The sequence below is a fragment of the Battus philenor genome, unplaced genomic scaffold (genome assembly GCF_028537555.1).
Source record: "Battus philenor isolate CCGP_79_NKW_IND1 unplaced genomic scaffold, ilBatPhil1.0.hap1 SCAF_15, whole genome shotgun sequence".
NCBI classification, from domain to species: domain Eukaryota; kingdom Metazoa; phylum Arthropoda; class Insecta; order Lepidoptera; family Papilionidae; genus Battus; species Battus philenor.
The window spans coordinates 6,381,011-6,400,551 of record NW_027181677.1 but is presented as its reverse complement, the minus strand read 5'-3'; the positions used below and the strand labels follow the sequence as shown (position 1 = coordinate 6,400,551).

At 31.8% G+C, this 19,541-nt stretch overlaps 1 protein-coding gene across 5 annotated transcripts in view; it reads right to left on the bottom strand.

The window, feature by feature from the left end:
• The window catches only part of for (cGMP-dependent protein kinase for), a 161,404-nt gene that overhangs the window by 24,925 nt on the left and 116,938 nt on the right, over positions 1–19,541 (bottom strand). For 4 of the 5 annotated variants that reach the window (XM_068761739.1, XM_068761742.1, XM_068761741.1 and 1 more), the window contains exon 4: positions 502–721. In XM_068761739.1, the coding sequence (XP_068617840.1) occupies positions 502–721 (220 nt within the window). Of the gene's footprint in view, positions 1–501; positions 722–5,639; positions 7,373–19,541 lie in introns of those variants that run through there. The other variant, XM_068761738.1, reaches the window with a different exon arrangement.

Here is a 19,541-nt window from a genome sequence, read left to right as displayed (position 1 = left end):
TTAACAAATTCACCTAATTATTTTTTAACTAAATATGTATTTTTTGCGCTGTTATTGATTACTGTTTATTGACGATAATAATTCTGGAATCATTTTCTGTGAGAATTTCAGACAGATGTTTGTTTAAATATACACACATGTGCGTCACAGTCTTTAAATTGTTTGTTGTCCTAATTTTTACATTCATTCCGAGATGTATTAAATTTATATTCCTTAATCCGAAAATAATGTTAACAAGGGCTGACGTTATATGTTTTCATCATTATTTTTAGCGATAGACGCCCACTGTAAGTCATAGGCTTCTTCGAAACATCGCCGTTACGACCAGTCCTACGCTGCCCGCGTCCCGTCAAGTCAAGTGACTTCTATGAACATGCCGTCGGTCAGACCTAGTGGAAGCCTATCCACGCCGGATCTATTAGCCCGTGATCGCCACTCGAATTACGTCGGTGAATTCGGTCACCGCTATAATAAATACAATATAATAAATAAAGACCTTACCTCTTAAGGAAGTCAGTGTATTCAGCCTGGCGTATGAGACCAGTGCGCATCATTATGGTCTGGAAGCATTGTCGTTCTATGGCCCAAAGGCGGCAGTCGGTGGCAGCTTTGATAGTAGCAGTCCTCTTGCAGTTGTACAATATCGCCAACTCTCCGAACACCTTGCCTGGTGCCATGGTGCTGAGGTATTTGTTCTCCCGCGATACCTCAACTCTGCCCTCTAGAAACAAATAAAAGCAACATGATATTCGTATACTTTAACGTGTTTTACATTTATATTAAAATTACTGTACTAATTTCGAAATGACACAAATACAGACGTATAAAAAAATCTTGTTTCTATTTATTAATAAATAAGGATTCATATGTAAAATCAACTAAAACAAATAAACAGAATTAAGACTGACGAGATCCATATAAAGTAAGCAATTTGGCTAGGATGATAGGCACGTTGAAGTGACATAGGCCTCATAGCGCGCAGAACACACGATTGCTGAGGTCATAAGATTCTAGACTAAAGTTACGCACTGGCGTATGCAGCGTAAAAGGTCTTCGTACAAGGAGAAATTAAGACCTTATACAGGTCAATGGAAGACGCCAGAAGCAGGCGGCTCCTAACCGGTTCTATTGGAAATCTATGGGAGAAGTATATGTCCAGCGGTGGGCATGCTAAGGTCGAAATGATGTTCATAAAAAATAGTCTTAACGTGGCTCTCCAGATCTTATTTAACTTAAATATATTGAAGTATTAAAATTATGCAATTTAATACAGTTTACTCCTTTGTAAACATTCTTAATAATTTGATAAATTAAAAGCTTAGAACTTGACAATTTAATTATAGTCTCAATGCTATATCAGTGCATTTAAGCCAAGGTTAACTTGCGAAAGTTGATGTTTGCGGGTCTACGTGACTTAATATAGATAAAATATATAATAAATTAATTTCTATCGTAAATAATTAATAGGGAATTAAACTTACATATGTATTAACGACAGTTCGAAATGAATGCATATTTGAATTTTAAACGCATATTCCACTTATAAATTTTAATGTGTGTAAGTATGTTCCTCCATTTACATTTTTATAGCGCTCAAATATTTTTAATACTTACGCTTTCTTGCCACTTTCACTATCTACTCACATTCAGGTTTTCTTAACTTTTACGCCTTGTTATTCTTTACCAATATACCTCTAATAATAACCTTTACATAAAAATATGTTCGTGCTATTTTATACATTTATTTTTGATACACTGTTCTTTATAGGAGTTTAAAGCTTATAAATATGGAGAAACAGAGTGATTCACAGAAACACCTAAGTGAAACTAAAGCGTGCGCTCGTCTACTCTATACTTTTAAAACCAGGACGCCTAGGTCTCGTACAAGACAAAGGATAGAGGAATTGCAAGGAAGAACTCTGAAAATGGGGAGAGATGTTATTTTTGTCGGCAATGTAGAAGATAAAAGGGCTAGAAGATGATCAATCGCTGTTTTGACACAGTTACTATAGTGTACAACATCACCGTGCACGGCTCCGTAAAACAAAACGAACAGAAAGCAGTCACACCATAAACAGACCAATTTCCTCCCAATCGACCACAAATATACACACATACATGTTTAGGACATTTATTTTACGGTGAAATCCTTCGCAGTCATCACTTGCTTTAAGTAACAAGTTAAGACAATCTAAGCCAAGCTCTCATCTTACGAGCCATCAATCTGTTACAAGATTTTGAATTATTTTGATAAATATATAGATATTTATATACAATAAAATAATGAATTATGAACGTGAGAAGATACATAATAGCGTGCGAATTACTGTTTTATTTTAAAACCTTAGAAAAGTATTCGTTTAGATTTTTACATTATTATCACTAGTTTTTTTTTTTTAATTAAAAAATTCTTGTCATTTAGTTATACCACTAACCATCAATCAATGGTCATTAATGTACATAAAAGACTTTGGCGGTGAAAATAATTGCGATATATACATACCACGGAAATATTTTTCTGCAAAATAGTCATGTGACTTTTTTATACGTGCATAAAAATGATATTTTTATTTATCAGGCATAAAACGTTTGAAAATATCTAGTTTAATAAGATAAAAAAAAATCTCAGTAAAAACAAGAAACCTTAAAACATTTATCCGACATGAATATCCGAGAATTTATCGTATAATATTTCCAAGTACACATACTTTTTAACAGTAAATACCTGTGTAAACCTTTAAGTAATTGCCTGTAATTATAAACGTTTAGTTTAATTACACCATGAATCTAGAATAAAGTTTAAATTCTGAGAATTAAATACCTTATTTGCTAGACGTAATTTTAAGACGTACTAAACTATCTAAAATTCTATCAGTGATGATGATGATTTTTAAAACACTAAAATTAAATATAGGTAAACACTAAAAATAGTTGAGCACTAATCTTTATTTCCTTTTGTTTGATTCGTTATCAGTGTTATAAATCATTTACTTGCATTGAGAAATCTTGTAAAAATATTTTTTTATCTACAAAAAAACTATAATTGTAATGCTTCAAAATAATCATTTAAACAATAGTTTAGATAGGAAATAACAATATGTACGACGAACAAACAATGGTTACATTGTTGTTTTAGTCATCTAACAAGACAATCAAGTGGTAGTAACAAAACCAGAGACGGTGAACAAGCAGAGACTTTCATGCGAGTTTTCTAACATAACGACAAATAGATTTTTTCACACTTAAAAGAGAAATTCATAACATCTCGTTCAAAAAATAATTACAGTTACTTTTAAAGTTTCAATACATTTTAATTATATTCATATTTTAAAACCGTTATGTTAGGTTTTCTGATCCAGCTCGGAGCTCTGAAATTTCGGAGGCTACCCAGGGAGGCTTCGAGTTTCGCAACCTTAAAATAGGTTTTACGAAAAGCGCCCTCAGTGCCTCCCGCGGAATCTGCTAATGTCACATAGACAGCAGCGAGAGTCAGGTGAAAACAAAATGATAACGTTTATTACAGATGTGAAAAATTATTAGTATTGCAATTCAACTAACAATTTGTCACGTCAAATAAAAACTACGCTAGCGACTATAACTTTATAGACCTTGGAACATGTAAAAGTCGTTTTTTTTTTTGTTCTTGTATCTATCTACCCTTGGCAATATTTAAAACACGAATGAATGCTAAGCAATTTGCAGTTAACACTCGCACGGGACATTTCGATGTAAAACGATTGTATTTTGTAAAACCGGCGCAAAATTATTTACTGATGCGGAGAACGAAAGTGTTTCAAGGCTCCAACGCAATCCGTACGCATATTTTAGGTCATAAGTTCAAATGCGCAGCATGTTGCGGCAGTTTTTATAGTCGATACAGTTTACTGCAATCAAAAGGCAATAATAAACATGATACCAAAAATAAGCAGTTCAATTTCGAATATAATTTCGTAATACAATAATTTATTTGTTTAATGGTTTCGCATAGAGCGCCTTACAGCTAAATAGACCCATTAAAAAGTTATTAATTTATTTAAAACAATTAAATGTCAAAAATATAATTATTCCCTATGCGTACGGACAAAAATAAGATACTTAATCTTAGTGAAGGTGTCCGACCGTGGAGTATTACGGTTTCACAGCAAGTAAGCATATAATAGACGTTACATATCGACGTTCTGCATTACGAATGAGAGAAGTGATAATTTCTCACTGTTTTCACGTTTATCTTTATATCTAGAAAAACGTGAGGCTAATGTGAAAAAAGATGCTTTAGATATATGCACGTTAATATAATTGTAAACTACCATAATATTATAACAGGTCCTCTGTATTACTGTCAATCGTAGAACAAAATTTGTATCTGTGTTAATGTTACTAAAATACATGGGTTTTTCGGATATCATTATTTTAAGTTATTATTTTAAAGACAATTTTTAGATAATTATAAAATTAAGTATTAAAAAATAAGAGACTTAGGTCACTATGAGCTATGTTACGACTCACCTTGCCTATAACTAGAACAATTTATATTCTGTCTTTTTTGCAATTACGTTTTATATTTTCAAATGTTTTTTTTTCATGCAACAGTGTTCACTAAGTCTCTTGAACTATTTCCTTACTTAAATATTAGGTTTTAAATCATTAGTGTCTTGTTTGACTTTCTTAAAATAAAGTGGTCGTCATAAATAAGATCAATTGATTGACATTTTTTTCCATTGGAATGTAATAGACCAATAACTTCTGGCAGTACAGTCTGTGAGATAACTAGTAAATAAATAATTGTACTTTACAGACATTGCGATGTCGTAACATAGTGAGCTGATATCATAAAATGGATAAAAGTATCGAATTATGAACAATTAACATGCGAATCGAATAACTACATCAAAACCATTTGCTATTTGACCCCAACACACACAACGTGCCTTTAACATAGCGTATCGACACAATTCTTGAACTCATTGCGCAAGTTATAATTGCAACAATGATTACCGAGAAACACTTTGTTTGGATACTATACGGTTAACGTTCTAAAGGGAGCTGATGACGTGTACATTTGATACGGTTCAAAGGAACAAAAGGTAATAATAACAGAAGCTGTGAGGACAAAACACAGAGCATTATTGTGGCTTTAAAATTAAGAATAGCGCTTGTTCATTCCTATGCATATATTCTGATTGTTTTATTTGAATTAATATACCTTTAGATTATATAAACAAAACTAAAATACTTTTATTTGCTTTATGGTTAATAGAAAAAAATGTAAAGGCAGAAATAATTTTTATGTTTAATCATAAAAATCATTTACACTTTAATCTTCAATCTTTCCATAAATATGTACACTTATAGATCAGGATATGTGTAAGAAAGAGAATAATTTTAAAATCCTGTGGTATGGTCGTAGCGGAGCACGTGAGCAACCCAATTTCAAGTTTTTGCCTGCTTAGTTTTACTTTAATATTATATAATCTCTAGATGATATATAGGCCTCTAGATATGAAACATCGATCAACATCAGCAAACAGGCACGATCAAAACAATCAGATAAAATGTAATACAGCATGTGATAAAACAGTACCGAAGTACGTTAACGTAGTTATTTTTAAACATATAAGCAAACAAAGCTAATATTATACCTGAGTCTTTACTTTCTGGTGATGCATCGGTGGAATCTTCCAAACGTGTAACATCTAATAGCACACCAGCGTCGAGAGAAGATTCTGTGGCATTACTTTCGCGCTGACAAAGGTTCCCAGTCCTCCTTTTTCTCATTCCATATGTGTGAACAGGAACTATTAATTTTGGACGCGGTATCGAAAAATCAGAATCCGAACCACTAGACGAACTTTTAGCACTTCGAGGATATGCCCCGTTTGTTTTTAATACACGTTCTTCACTAATGCGGTCTTTTGGCGGGGCAAAAGATAAAATGTCATTATACCTATCATATCTATCTTCACTCTTCACCCTCACCGTGTTATACAACTTTCCATACTTATCACGTTTGATTTGTTTTATAGCACCGTTTGTAGTCCGATAGTCACTTTCATTTCCCAGATCAGCCGAGTGAAATCCGTTGCCCAGAGGATGCGCTGGTGAATTTTGACTTCCATTAAACATATCGTACTGCATTAATGTGAGCTGCTCGCTTGGGGAAAGGTTTCTTTTTGGTTGAGTAACAGTTACATTCAATGCTTTACTGTCGTTATGTACCGAGTCGAGATAGGCACGGAGAGGCGCTCTTCCTTCGCTTTTTACTCGCATGGATTTGGAACGAAAACTGGGTTTTACGTCATCCATACGTCCGCTTCGCTCGTTCTCTTGTTGCGTAGTGTGCTCAGGAAGCTGATTGCATGTAGATAACGATTCATTAACAGGCCGCATAAATAGGCCCAAGTCTTCCGCTTCACAATCCATGTCGAGGTTCTTTTTGGATCTTGCTTTGATAGGCGTTAAATCTAATGTAGCCATAGAGTTTATTAAGTGATACATAGTTTCGCCGCTATTACTAAAGCCCCTAACTGTGCCGTTTTGTTTTGCATCACTATTTGATGTTCGCTCTTTTTTGGTATCTTTTTGAAGCTGCTTTATCTTATCGCTGTCGGTATCATTATTCTGTTGACTTACTCTTGAATAATATTCATAATATGATTCAGATGACGGGTCCGGCGGTACTGGGCCTGGGTCTGGTAGCGGATAATAATTTTTTTTGGAGTCTGCTTTTCTCTGCCTATGGGCATATTTTAAGGAATCTTTTCTTTGTGGCGGAGCGGGCGGTTGCCGTTCGTTTGATCCAAACGCTTCAATATCCCATTCAGTAAAGTTTCTTCGCTTTACCCTTCGTAAAGTAGACGGTCTGTATCCATTTGGCATATCCTTAAAACTATAACTATGTTTTAATTTATTTTGACTTATAAGATTGTTATTTGCTCTAGCTTTCTCTTCAATGTCTTGTTGGTACTTAGCTAATTGTGAAATATTTTCAGTAGGAACGTTTTGGTCACTTTTGTATTCATTGTCTTCAAACGAGATCGTTTTAGAGTCGTAATCTTTTTCATTTCGTCCAATGTCGCGGCATGATTTACTTCTAGATATGGAATTGAATTTAACTTTGTCTGAGGTTTTGTCGTTTTCATTATAATTACTAAGATTGCTCGCTCCAATCCAATTTGCCGCATATACAAGGTCCATAGTCCTGTCGTTAATAGAAAGCCAGGGGTCCTCCATGACCGCTTTTCCCGGATAATGTTTTAATTTCATAATGTAGTTGAACCCAACAATGTCTCGGCAGTTGCGTATTTCGAACTTGAGTCTCGTAAAATTTTAAATAGCAAATAACTCTGCATTTTTCTCGAATAATTACTCTCACTGAATATCGTTATTACTGTCCATAATATTTAGCACAGTTTAATCATTTTTTTAATAAAATTCTTTATAGTATTGTATTTAGAATTAACACCTAAAATAGATTATACGTTACAATATTTCACAGACCACTTAAGACAGACATTTTTTGTTTTATAAAAAGTAACTAATTTTGCAAAGATTAAGTTTTTCAAAGACGATTAACGTTACCGTTATAAACAGATTTCCACCAGAGACTAATGATTTTTTTTCTTTGTAATAACACATTGCAATATGCCAGCAATAATAATAATTTTGTAATTAATATGAATTAGCTGCCGTTACAACGCCTGGTAAATGAAGCAATGTGTCACGCAATGCATGACTCAGTCGAGAAACCAGACCATAACGCAATAGTTAAGGTTCATTTATATAGGATCTTACATCGGCGTAAAGGAAATATTAATCAATTCAACCACATGAGTAATACCTATTAAATTAAAACAAAAAGCTTTCGGGATTGTATTTACCGCGTTATAACTCAAGTTTTTACATTTAGTTTTATTCTTAAAGGCAAAATGCATTACAAAATGTTCTACGGCATAATGCCACCGCATTTGAACACTAAATTTAATTTAAATATAAAATATATCTAAAAAATTGAAATTTGTTTAAGTTATAAAAATATACTACCGTTATTTTATCGGTGATTATTTTTAACCCCTCAATAGGAAAGACACAAGAATTACATCAACATACTATTTAAAAGAAAGACAGAGAAGAAACAGTTCAATATAAATACGATAATCATACAGAATATCAAAAGTTTTAAAATAAAAAACTCGGCTTGTTGAGTCTGACACAGTTAAAATTTTTAAGAGCCTATCAAACGAACGCAAATGGGATTAGGTTATGTAATAATTTTAGTGGCCAGTATGCCGAGTACGCTCGGAGTTTATTTTAGCTATTCGTTGGTTCATAGTAACCTTTCTAAACATAGGGTAATCTTTTATGTCTGTATCGGAACAAAAGACAATATTACAGCACAAACTGAAAGAAACCAAATCATAAATAAAATAATTAAATGTTATGATTTTCGTATTTTTGTATATTTCTCTTTATTTCAGACCTCAAATATTTCAGTGGCCGGTTCTTATGTTACCACGCGACGCTGACATTTATGATGACATTTATACATTCTAATTTATTAAACAACATGTGTGACTCATAATTTTATATTATTTCAAAGTCCTTTAAGGAAATATTTTATATTAGTTGTACTTTCCATGTTTATTACTAAAGCAGTTAAATAAGTGTGAATATTAAGCTAATAAATATAATCATGTTTTTCATTGGGAATAAAAAAATTCTATCGGAAATGTAATAAACCACAATTAAAACTCGTTCTTGGGTGAATAAAGGGTTGAAGAATCGGTAAAACCGGTATTTCTTGTTTGCGGACTAAGCTACGAATAAAATTATAAAAATTCTAAACATATATATATATATATATATATATATATATATATATATATATATATATGTCTAAACATATATATATATATATATATATATGTCTAAACATATATATATATATATATATGTTTAGACATAAAGCTTTAATTAAGTTTCAAGGGTTGGTTTATTTTTTATTTGTTTATTAATTAATAAATATAGGATCAGTGATACGTTAAAACATATGTTATTTTTAATTTTTTTTATAGTAGTGTTTAAGTATCTATCAACAAAGGATGATTGAGTCGGTAAAAAGAAACAAGAGAAAATAAATAAGAACAAAACAAGTAGCTGTACGTGCTACGTCATCTAAGACCTGATACTACTCTTTGTCTTACTAGAGATAACACATAATAAAAACTTAAATGAACACCAATGAACTTCCAGATTGATAAGACGTTTAATTATTAAAATTCTAACAATGTTTATTACAAAATGTATTAATAATTTGGTATATTACCAATTGGATATTATAATAATAATAACGCCTTTCTTATGTGTATTAACTATATTACAGAAATAATTTATTCTTCAGAATTCTAATTTAAGTCTATATAAAAAGTACAAATGATTAAATCATGTAATATTCACAGATTTTAAATAGTAGAGATAAAAAAATACATGTAAAACAGAAAAAAGGGAAAAACGCGCTTGATTTTGTAGGTTTTGTCATAGTATGTGTGTGTTAGTGTGTATGTTTACGTTCAACACTGCTAAAACATAATAGGAAGCCAAATAACTTGCTATCGAAAATAAATCATTTATATTATCATTATTAGGAAAGAACTGATGAGCTGATAGAAAAATGTGGTCAACTAATTGATCAACTCATTATTATCGATGAAATTTTATAGTATGAAGTAATAAAGAAGATTGATATATAAATAAAACAATATGGATCTATTAATAGCAATGTCTACAGTAACGACCGAATTGATATTAAACACGTTGTGAAAAACCTACACACTAACATTATTAGAAGATAACATTAGGTAACGTTCTTAAAATGGGTTTCAGAAGATCCCCGAACACAAAACTGATTGATATTAAAAATTGTCGAACTAAATAATTTACAATAATAACATAAAACTTGACATTTAGATTTTTAAACAAAGAACATGACATCGATGACATCATCGACCAATGTTTTAATTAACTAAAGGTTAATATTATAATTCAAATATTCTCTAGATATCAAGCGATGGTCGCGCAAATGAGCGATAATTACGAACTAGAAGAAAACGATTTCTACATAGATCGATAGACGGGTTGAAACAAGTTCATTGGTCTACATTTCCAGTAGACTGGTCAACGATATGTGAGATCAAGGAATATGAGAAAACGTCAATTCTGTCTCTATGTAAACAATGTAACAAACACAAAATATATTAAAATAAATCATCTTCAAAACAGTAATTAATATACATTTGAACACAAATATTTAATTGCCTATTTATATGCGAATGTTATAAACTAACAATATAGGAAATAACGACCACATAATTAAATTATGATATCTTAAACTTTGTTGTTTTAAGAGTCAAATCATTTTACACGAGGAAACCATTTATATCCTCAGAACTAACAATATTGGAAATACGTTGACGGACTTCAAAATGATTAGCCACGTTCCTTAACAACGGGAATTATGTTTTTATAAAATTTAATTCTAACAACATATTGTATTTTAAATATATAATAATCGGTACATATTGTACTTGTAAAAACATTAAAGCAAAAGATTAATTCCTTTACGCTGTATACAAAGTAAAACTAAATCAAACTATCCTATTTTACTAACCCTTGTTTTTTGCATATAATAGAAAAATAATCGTTACCAGAGCTTTGTCAATTACACAACTTTAAATAGCTTTTTCCCCTCATACGCACCCCATAATATACTAACACCTGGTCAAAGTTATACAAAAATGTTGCTATAAAGCAGCCTTACAATAAGCTTTAATTTCGTAAACACAAATCGACCGTGATGAAATAAATGTGTAAATAAAAAATGATTTAATAAAATATTACGTCTATATTTTAAATAAAAACTTTTTATTCAACAGGGGATAAACTGTTAAAAAATAAAGAAAAATTTCTCAGTGATAGACATGAAGAAAAAATATTAATTTAATTATTAACATTACTCTGGTTATGTCATTATCAGATCATTAAATATCGTTAAAGAAAACGTCAAGTTATAATGTTTTAATAGTTAGTTTCGGGTTTGTGCAAGATTTTTTTGAAGAAGGTGAAGATTGAAGTTCAAGTTTCACCTAAATCGAGCTTACCAAAAAGCGGTCTTTGTGCTAAAAATTTACTCTGAGCGAACGTATTCCAATTACATCAATGACGTGGCTAACAGTTTATTTATTGATATAAACTAGACTTAGACACATTCAAAACACGTATGGCACGGTGGGAAACATTTTGATTAATGTCATAGGACAATATAATTTTATTCATGAGACTATTATTAGCCGTAAATATAAATAGCTCAGTGGATTTATTTTGTCTTGTAACGGTATTTTAGTCGCATGCGCAGACTGTACTGTTCCTTCCTTCTATTTAGGTAACGCGGTCGATCGATGAAAACGAATTGAATTTAAAAGGATAATAAAAAAGAAATTAAAATAAATTACGAATGTAGCTAAAAAAAATTAATAAGAATTTCATATTTGATAAGTATACTAAGAGAGCTTTTTTTTTAATTAAAATTATCAAAAAGAGATTAACAAGTGTCATAAACTAAATTAGGTTTTTCTTTATATCAAAATTCATCGTCATCGATCGCCTTTTTTTCTTATATAACTATGTTATTAATAAGTTCTACCCTAATTATAGGTAAATTAAACTATTGGTAGTAAATTAGTAGGTGCACATACTATGATAAAAATGAATTAAAATATTTTTGTAAGTGCTTTTAAAGAAACTTGGAGCATAATTATTCTGTTTTGTTTTGTCGTTTGATACAAACAATAAACCGCTTCCGAAAGAGACAAAATGGTTCCATTAAACTTATTTGTATATGGTGCCATTAATAATTTCGAAACTATTTCTATTGTTATTATGACAATGGTCATGATTTAGCATGTTGCCTTTTCGTGGTTTACGAAGATTATTATTCCAGATAGCTAACTCAAGTTTACATTATAATAACAGTAAATTGTTGGATATACATCATAATATTAAGTAATGCACGGTCGATACATCGCTGGCATTGGATTAACGCGATACAACTTTCTAATCTCGGTTTGAGTTTTAAGATGTGACAATCACATGTAGACATGTATATCAAATAGAAAAAATGAAAAGTATTGATCTTAAATATCAACCGATTTTAGTACAAGATTTGATTTTATTATTTTTGTAAACAAGGTTGAAAATCGTTTGAAAAGGGACAAGATAACAATCTTCAGTCAATTTCGTTCATGACAAGATGTATGAGATATTAATGTTGAATGGTCAGATGTTAAACAAATCGCTAGGCTTGCGTCATTGAAACTCAAATCAAAACAAGGCACTGATGTCACGCTGCGAGTCCGTCTGCAGATGTAGAAAGCTCAAGCCTGAGCATTAATATGCTAAAATATCTTCACCGTGAAGACAACGCTCCAAAATACTTTCACAGCACTTACGAACGGTGCACGCAAAATACGTTCTTTGCAATATAACCTTCTGTTCATAAACCTTCAACTACACCTCTGCATGGAATCGCAAATGGCACAGTACTAAAACGTGACATTTCGAGCGTTAAGCCAACGTTAATTGATATCGTATGCTATTAAAAAGTAAATCTTTGCAAAATCAGTGACTAATGAAAACTATTTAAATTAATTTACAAATACTAAAGTTTCTGAAGAAAAGGAAACCAATTGTAAAATCAAGATAATAGCGTTTTTTGTCTGTCTAGATATCATCGATTTCTTAAAATGTCTAGAAACATTTTATTGCAACAACCACAAGTATCCTTCGAAATCTTTGTGATAGAGACAGCTGGTAGTCACACATAACAATGTATTATCACTACACCTTTATACACCAAGGGCTATAAAGAACATTTCGTAAATTGTTCGCGTGGAAAACAAAAACTTGACGGCACACAAATCATTGTTTCTCTCGGTGTTATTGATCGCGGTGATTTTCAATACGGAACGCGACGCATTAAAGTTACGACAACCAATCACGTCGGCGTCGCTCCGCTTACTGCGGTCTCTATTCGGTTTTGTTCGACTCCGGCGCACACTCTAGATGCGTACGAATGAGAAACACTGACATAGAGAGAGAGAAAGAGAGGTAGATATATACCTGAATAATAAAAGCTCTAAGTTTTGATCATAATAAACACGTTATACACGTATGTTATAAAACATAGTCAAGACCATAATAAATTCCCTAAATTAATAATACAGTTAGTTATACTCAAGAACTAACTTTTGAACGGTGTGTTTACGACTTAAGTAACAATGGAATATTATAGCTGTGAACCTTTTATTATTACAATTGGTCTTTACAATTGTGTAATATTGTAATCTATTGATTGAATCATTGCGCTTCGTCCTGGGTAAATCCAGTGAACATCTTAATAGGTTTGATACTTGTTATATACGAGTATATTATAATTCATTATAAAAACATCGCTAAGTTAAAAATGTACATATTTTGTATTTACAAACTTTGTATCATATAGATCCTTTGTCGTTCAATGTTCAAATGGTACTTTATTGTGATGTAAATATAATTTATAGTTCCTTGTATACTTTTATCACTTTTTATGTCTTAGGGGATTCATACAATGGCTTGTTGCTCTTTCGCGTACAGTAATACTTTTGTACAAACGTGAGGTGCTTCGTAATCATGTATTTTTGGGACGTGTTACTTTGTCCACCGCCGAATGACATGCATTAATCAGTACAAAATTTAACAAAGAGCACATAACCGTTTTCATGCTATCCTTTTTTGATTATAAATAACTAGACTAGTTACAGTTGCTTGAATAAGTTATGAGCGAGTTATATAATGAGCGCGGTTCACTTATTGAATTATATAGAGATAGCATGACGAACTAAATCACCATAAATATTACTAAATCATTGTAGTTATTTACCACAATTTTGGTGTAAAGATTTCATTTTGATATGTAATTGCTTGTCTACTAACTACTAAATAGTGCTTAATCTAGACATTGATAGCTTTTTTTAATTAATTAAGGTTTAAAATGTATTAATTTTACAATAGAATTGATTCAAAGGAACCGCACACTACATCCATCTCCATGGATTTTGAATAGGTCCGTTTAAAAGCTGCCTGTGTACAGCGTCTTCCGACGATCTCTATTCTACCACCATGACTTGCCAATTCGCTAAGCTATGTCGGTTACAATCATTCCTCTACAATTTCCTCATGCCTGATTTGATCTCGTAGAGAAATCCCAGGCATAGCCTTCTCCATGGCTCGTTGAGAGCTTGCCAATCTGCAGGTCTATATCGATTACTTTTGTTAGTTCTCAGATCTCCTCATTTTTTATTTAATCTATTGTAATAGCGTACTTTAACTTTGTTAGTAAACTATTGCGCCTACTTACACCTTGAAATTTTCGCCTAAGGAATATAAGAATCTAGAAGAAATCTATTGTATCTCGATTAGGTTCTGAAATATAAATCTGACGAAGTTTTTGATGGAAAATGACAAAAAGCATTTTTCTATGATAATATATATATATAAAGTAAATATATATATAAAGTAAATACATATTAAGTAAGTGTAAAGATTTCTCAACTTTGGAATAAAACAATTTTACGAAAATAACACGCTGTAAAAATGTATTACGGGTAAATACATCCTGAACCAGCATAATTATGTAATCATTTTTATCCGGCACACCCTTTCCAAATCTCCTTCAAGCGTGACCATTTACCGGTTGTTTAGAAAACTCTTTGAGCGTTAAGACCGCTATTTAGTACAACACACGTGTTGATGTAAGTTTAAAGGAACACTAAGATTGCAGTTAAATTAATTTTATAAATAAAAAAATTCTACGACTTGCACATATATTTTTGTACATAAATGTGTATGATTAAAATATAGAGAATTTTAATAAATAAATTCATTGTGTAAAAGTTACTTTTGTATTAGATCAAAATACTTTCACTGTCATAAGATCTTGAAATTTTCCTTGCCCGCTATGATTGGCTGCGTTGGCTCATAAATATGATAATGTACTTTGTATCTCGGTTCACAGTAGGCCGATTGTAATTCTAATACGCAGAAATGTTATATAATCATACTCTTATGTTAAAAGGTCAACGAACACTGGTCTACAAAATCTTATAAAAAATGTCCCTAGGAACCCAAATTCTTTTAGAAAGACAAGATTTATAATATTTTGACGATTTTGCTCTTATGTCGTCATTGTCCCCCAATGTGGCAAATCACTAGCCCACTACCTATACCTATACCTAGTCCCTATACCTATACCTAGTCTATCAGTTTAGGCAATATCGACGATCACTTGCCTTCTTTTAAACAAAAAGAAATTGGAATATATCAATGTCCCTGAGCGGTAAAATAGCAGCATCTAGCGGCCCGCGCCGAGGCTCTCCCGATATAAATAATGCATAAATAAATAATAAATTAATGGTTAATTACAGAATAATTAAATATTATTCCATACAAAATTTTAAATTACTTTAATGCATGTAAGTGATACTAAACGTATTTTTTGCTGTACCTGGTTTTTTTAATACTTTTTTTTTGTTAATCAAGCGCATTTTGTGGTTGCCTGTCGTTGAAACAGCAATTTGTTCTTTTCAATTGACATGTATTTATTTACATGTAACATTTTGTCATACACATTTAAATGAAATATTGCAAAAATAAATAGCACGTGTTATCATTCGCAAATACAGGGTATAATATTAGCAGTGAGTGATCAATGGAGGCAAGTGGGCGTTATTGGAAACAATGGAGCAAGCAAGAGATCGTTAAGTTTATTTTCGAAAAGTAGGATGCGAGTAACTGGTGCTGCGTTAAGATTACAGACGTAGATTGTGGCGGCCCAACGTCGGTGATCTACCGATACCATAATGGACAAATAGGTGTGGGTTGTTGAACGGTAGCGAGGTTTCTATTAAATTTCCTCTAACACGAACGCATTTTAGAGCATTTGATGTGAGAATTGATAGCAGTGTCGTTCTAAAATAAAACATCTTTAAAGTTTTTTTTTACTTCTAACTGATACACGGTTGCTTCTCATATTTAAAGAATTCTTTTTTTTTCTTTCTACTCTTTTTTGGGTGTTATTACATTATTTGTAATTTTTGGACATGCCGAAAGAATTTTTCGCCAAGTTTTTTACCTATACGAGCTATCGTTACAAAATAAACATTACTTTAATAAATAATATCCTTTGCAGGTGAAATTTCGTAAATTACGATCTTAACTGAATTGTACTCCGAGAAAGGAATATTGGTACCAAATTTCAAGCCTCTGAACCTCATGAGTACAGAAATGAGGCAGTAGATAGCAATAGATGTAAATCTCTTTCTCACACACACACAAACACACACACACACACACACACACACACATGTACATATTGTATATACACAAACAAGATCACAAAAACTTTTATTCTACTGTTTCCGTTACATGAATTTCGGTCCAAAATGATGGAATCCTATCAAAGTTGCAAAACATTATTCAAGTATTAGGAAATGATAAAACCCATAAATATTTAAGAAAGTTTTATAAAAAATTCCTTAAATAATATTTGCATAATTTAAATGACAGTGTCAACTCTCAAACTGGTTACATAAACACCATAAACATGATTTAAACAAGATGGAAAGTGTTAGAAAATGGAATGGAAAGTGATAATTGACAAATTGTGACGACATTGACTTAAGATAGGCTAGACTTAAACAATGATTATACAATTCAATAGAGCGGTTAATTCTCCCAGAGCAAATAATAGGATGTTTCAATTCGAAAGTTTTACAACTGATAATTAAACTGTAAAAATTAAAGACGACTTCATGCAGCATAATTCTTACAATAATATTATTACATTTTTTAAAAAATAAATTTACATTTTTAATATCTTCTCGGGCCTCATTGGCAAACGGCTCCGGATTCTCAACAATATCTAACTAGAAATGATATTCGTAGACGTACAAAAGTAAACGTCATATCGCAACAGCTTGGCAAGTGGAAGTAGCAGAGGGCAGCCCACATAGTACACAAAACAAATGTCCGCAGGGGCTATAAGGTTCTGGAAACCACGAACCGGCAAGCGTAGCACAAGTCTTTCATTTGTAAGGAAGACGGATGACCTTGTCAAGTTCATCGGAAAACGGTTCTAACTGAGGTTATTGGAAATATATGGGAGTGCCCTGTCAAGCAGTGGAAGTACTCTGGCTGAAAGGATGATTTTTAAAATTAATATCAAAAAGGCTTTAACAAAAAGACTGTCAAAAAGTCTATAAAATATAAATTAAAGTACAAAAAAATATTGTTCCATTGTGAATTAATATTTGACATCAATTGTACAGCGTTCAAGTCTTAAATGATTCTGTGGTTTTACTTTCACAGGGGCATTCTAACTCGCACACGAGATAAATAACAATATTAGGACGCGACAGACCAAAAGTTTCATTATTCTGTCTGTCCATAAATTTTATGTAAGACAAAAAGTTAATTTTTACCGAGTTAAAACTTAACTTTTTGGCGTCATAATTTTTTTTGTATATTTACTTTATTTCCGTCATAAATATTTTATAGTTATTAATAACTTCGGTACGCGGAGAAAACGATTCTGGGCTTTCCGGAACCTAATTTGATAAATCGAGCACTCTTATACATTCCTCATCCTAAAATAAAGATTCGAGTGTTCCTAACGCAATCTGAACTGAAAAGATCAAAAAACGAAGTAGGTCAACGCGGTAAAAGAAATTCATTCCTAACCCGTGTTATTACTTAAAATCGTATTTTCATCATTTCATCAGTAGAAAATCAACTATCGGACATGCTTACTATGCTACTCCATACCTGTGCCAAATAGAGGCGCTACCAGGAACTTGGGGACTTGTCTTTTTATCTTTATCCATACGAAGAGTATGTACCAAAATACCAATTTTAACCACGCTGGGCTTGCAGGTTAGCCAGAGTTATTTTTATTTCAAATATGTTCGGAAAATACTGCTATCCATGGTACGTGAAAATATTTTCCCTTAGTAACCACGGGAGGAGAGTAAAAGAACTATTCTACCACCATTGCAGGTCATATAGTAAATATAGCATATCGGACATTAAATTTTTAAAATAGACATAAATCGTTATATTATTTTACCCTGGGTGTATAATCAAACGATGCTTAAGATCTGGTTAGTTTATCTAGTCATCTGAACGGAACCGAATGGAGCAATTACGCGCATTACCGCCGTTCGTGCCAGTCGTATAATTGAACAATGACGTTAAAATAGTCGACATGCGGGCATTGTCTGATATGGGCCACAATAGCCTTTTAATACAATAATATCGCTTTCTATGTGATTTCATATCCTACGAGATTAAGCATCACTTAACCTTTAATTATTAAAAAAAATTATAATGTTTCGATCTATCTAATCAGACGTCATCACAATAAATTACAGCGATAAGGTGCTATCGACGCTGTTAAAAATAATTACTGTTACATCTTTATGTTGAATAATTCGTTAAAGCGCACGGATACCATCTAAAATTAGGTATTCAATCGATGGAGCTTTTAGCAGAACTTTTTTATAATTAAGCATGCAGCAAAACTGACTTATTTTTTTCTCATTTAGCAATGGGTATGAATATATCATATATAAATGTACTATACTTACTCTGGCCATAAATAATGTTACAATGAAATAAAAAAAAAAACATGAAATTGCATTTAAATTTGGAATTTCTAATTATTATATGAATATTAATAGTGTTTCCTCATTTTCGCGCCAATCGGATGTTTAATGTTTTCGAGATATTATATTGTTGTCGTATAAAGGAACTGTGGACCCAAATGCAATTTTTGAAATTCTCCATCCGCTTTGTATTAGTTAAATTTAAGAATATTGGGCTACTGGTAAAGTACTGAAAACTGGCCGTCTCGCCGCTAGATTATGATTGCTCAATTGTATAGAATAAGCAATAGGTATGCTTTAAACACCACATAATTTCAAAACCTTGCAAGAATCTATAACTTTGACAGTGAAAAATTATCCAATTAAAATAATGCGTGGCTCTGATAACTGGTCTCAAGATAAAAAAAAAACATTACCGTATTAAACCCAATGGAGATAATTTTGAATAAGGTTTAGTTATACATTACAGTAATAAATGGTACGGTTCAAATGCATGGATAGACAGCATACATACACATTGTTGTAGAAAAATATCAAATTGAAAGCTGAAAATTATGTAGAAAGTAAACCTCTAAGATGGCTTATCTCAATTATAAGAAGAGAACTAGTCATTAAACCTAAAATTATATAGTTTTCTTCAGCTAAGTCTGTTATGAACACGTGATGAAGCATTAACTGTAAAACATTAATTGCACGTGTACCTACTAAGAGAAATCGTTCGATATGGATGGTCAACACAATAGAATGCAAAGACAAACATCACACGGCTGGATGAGAAGTAACTGTTTCTCC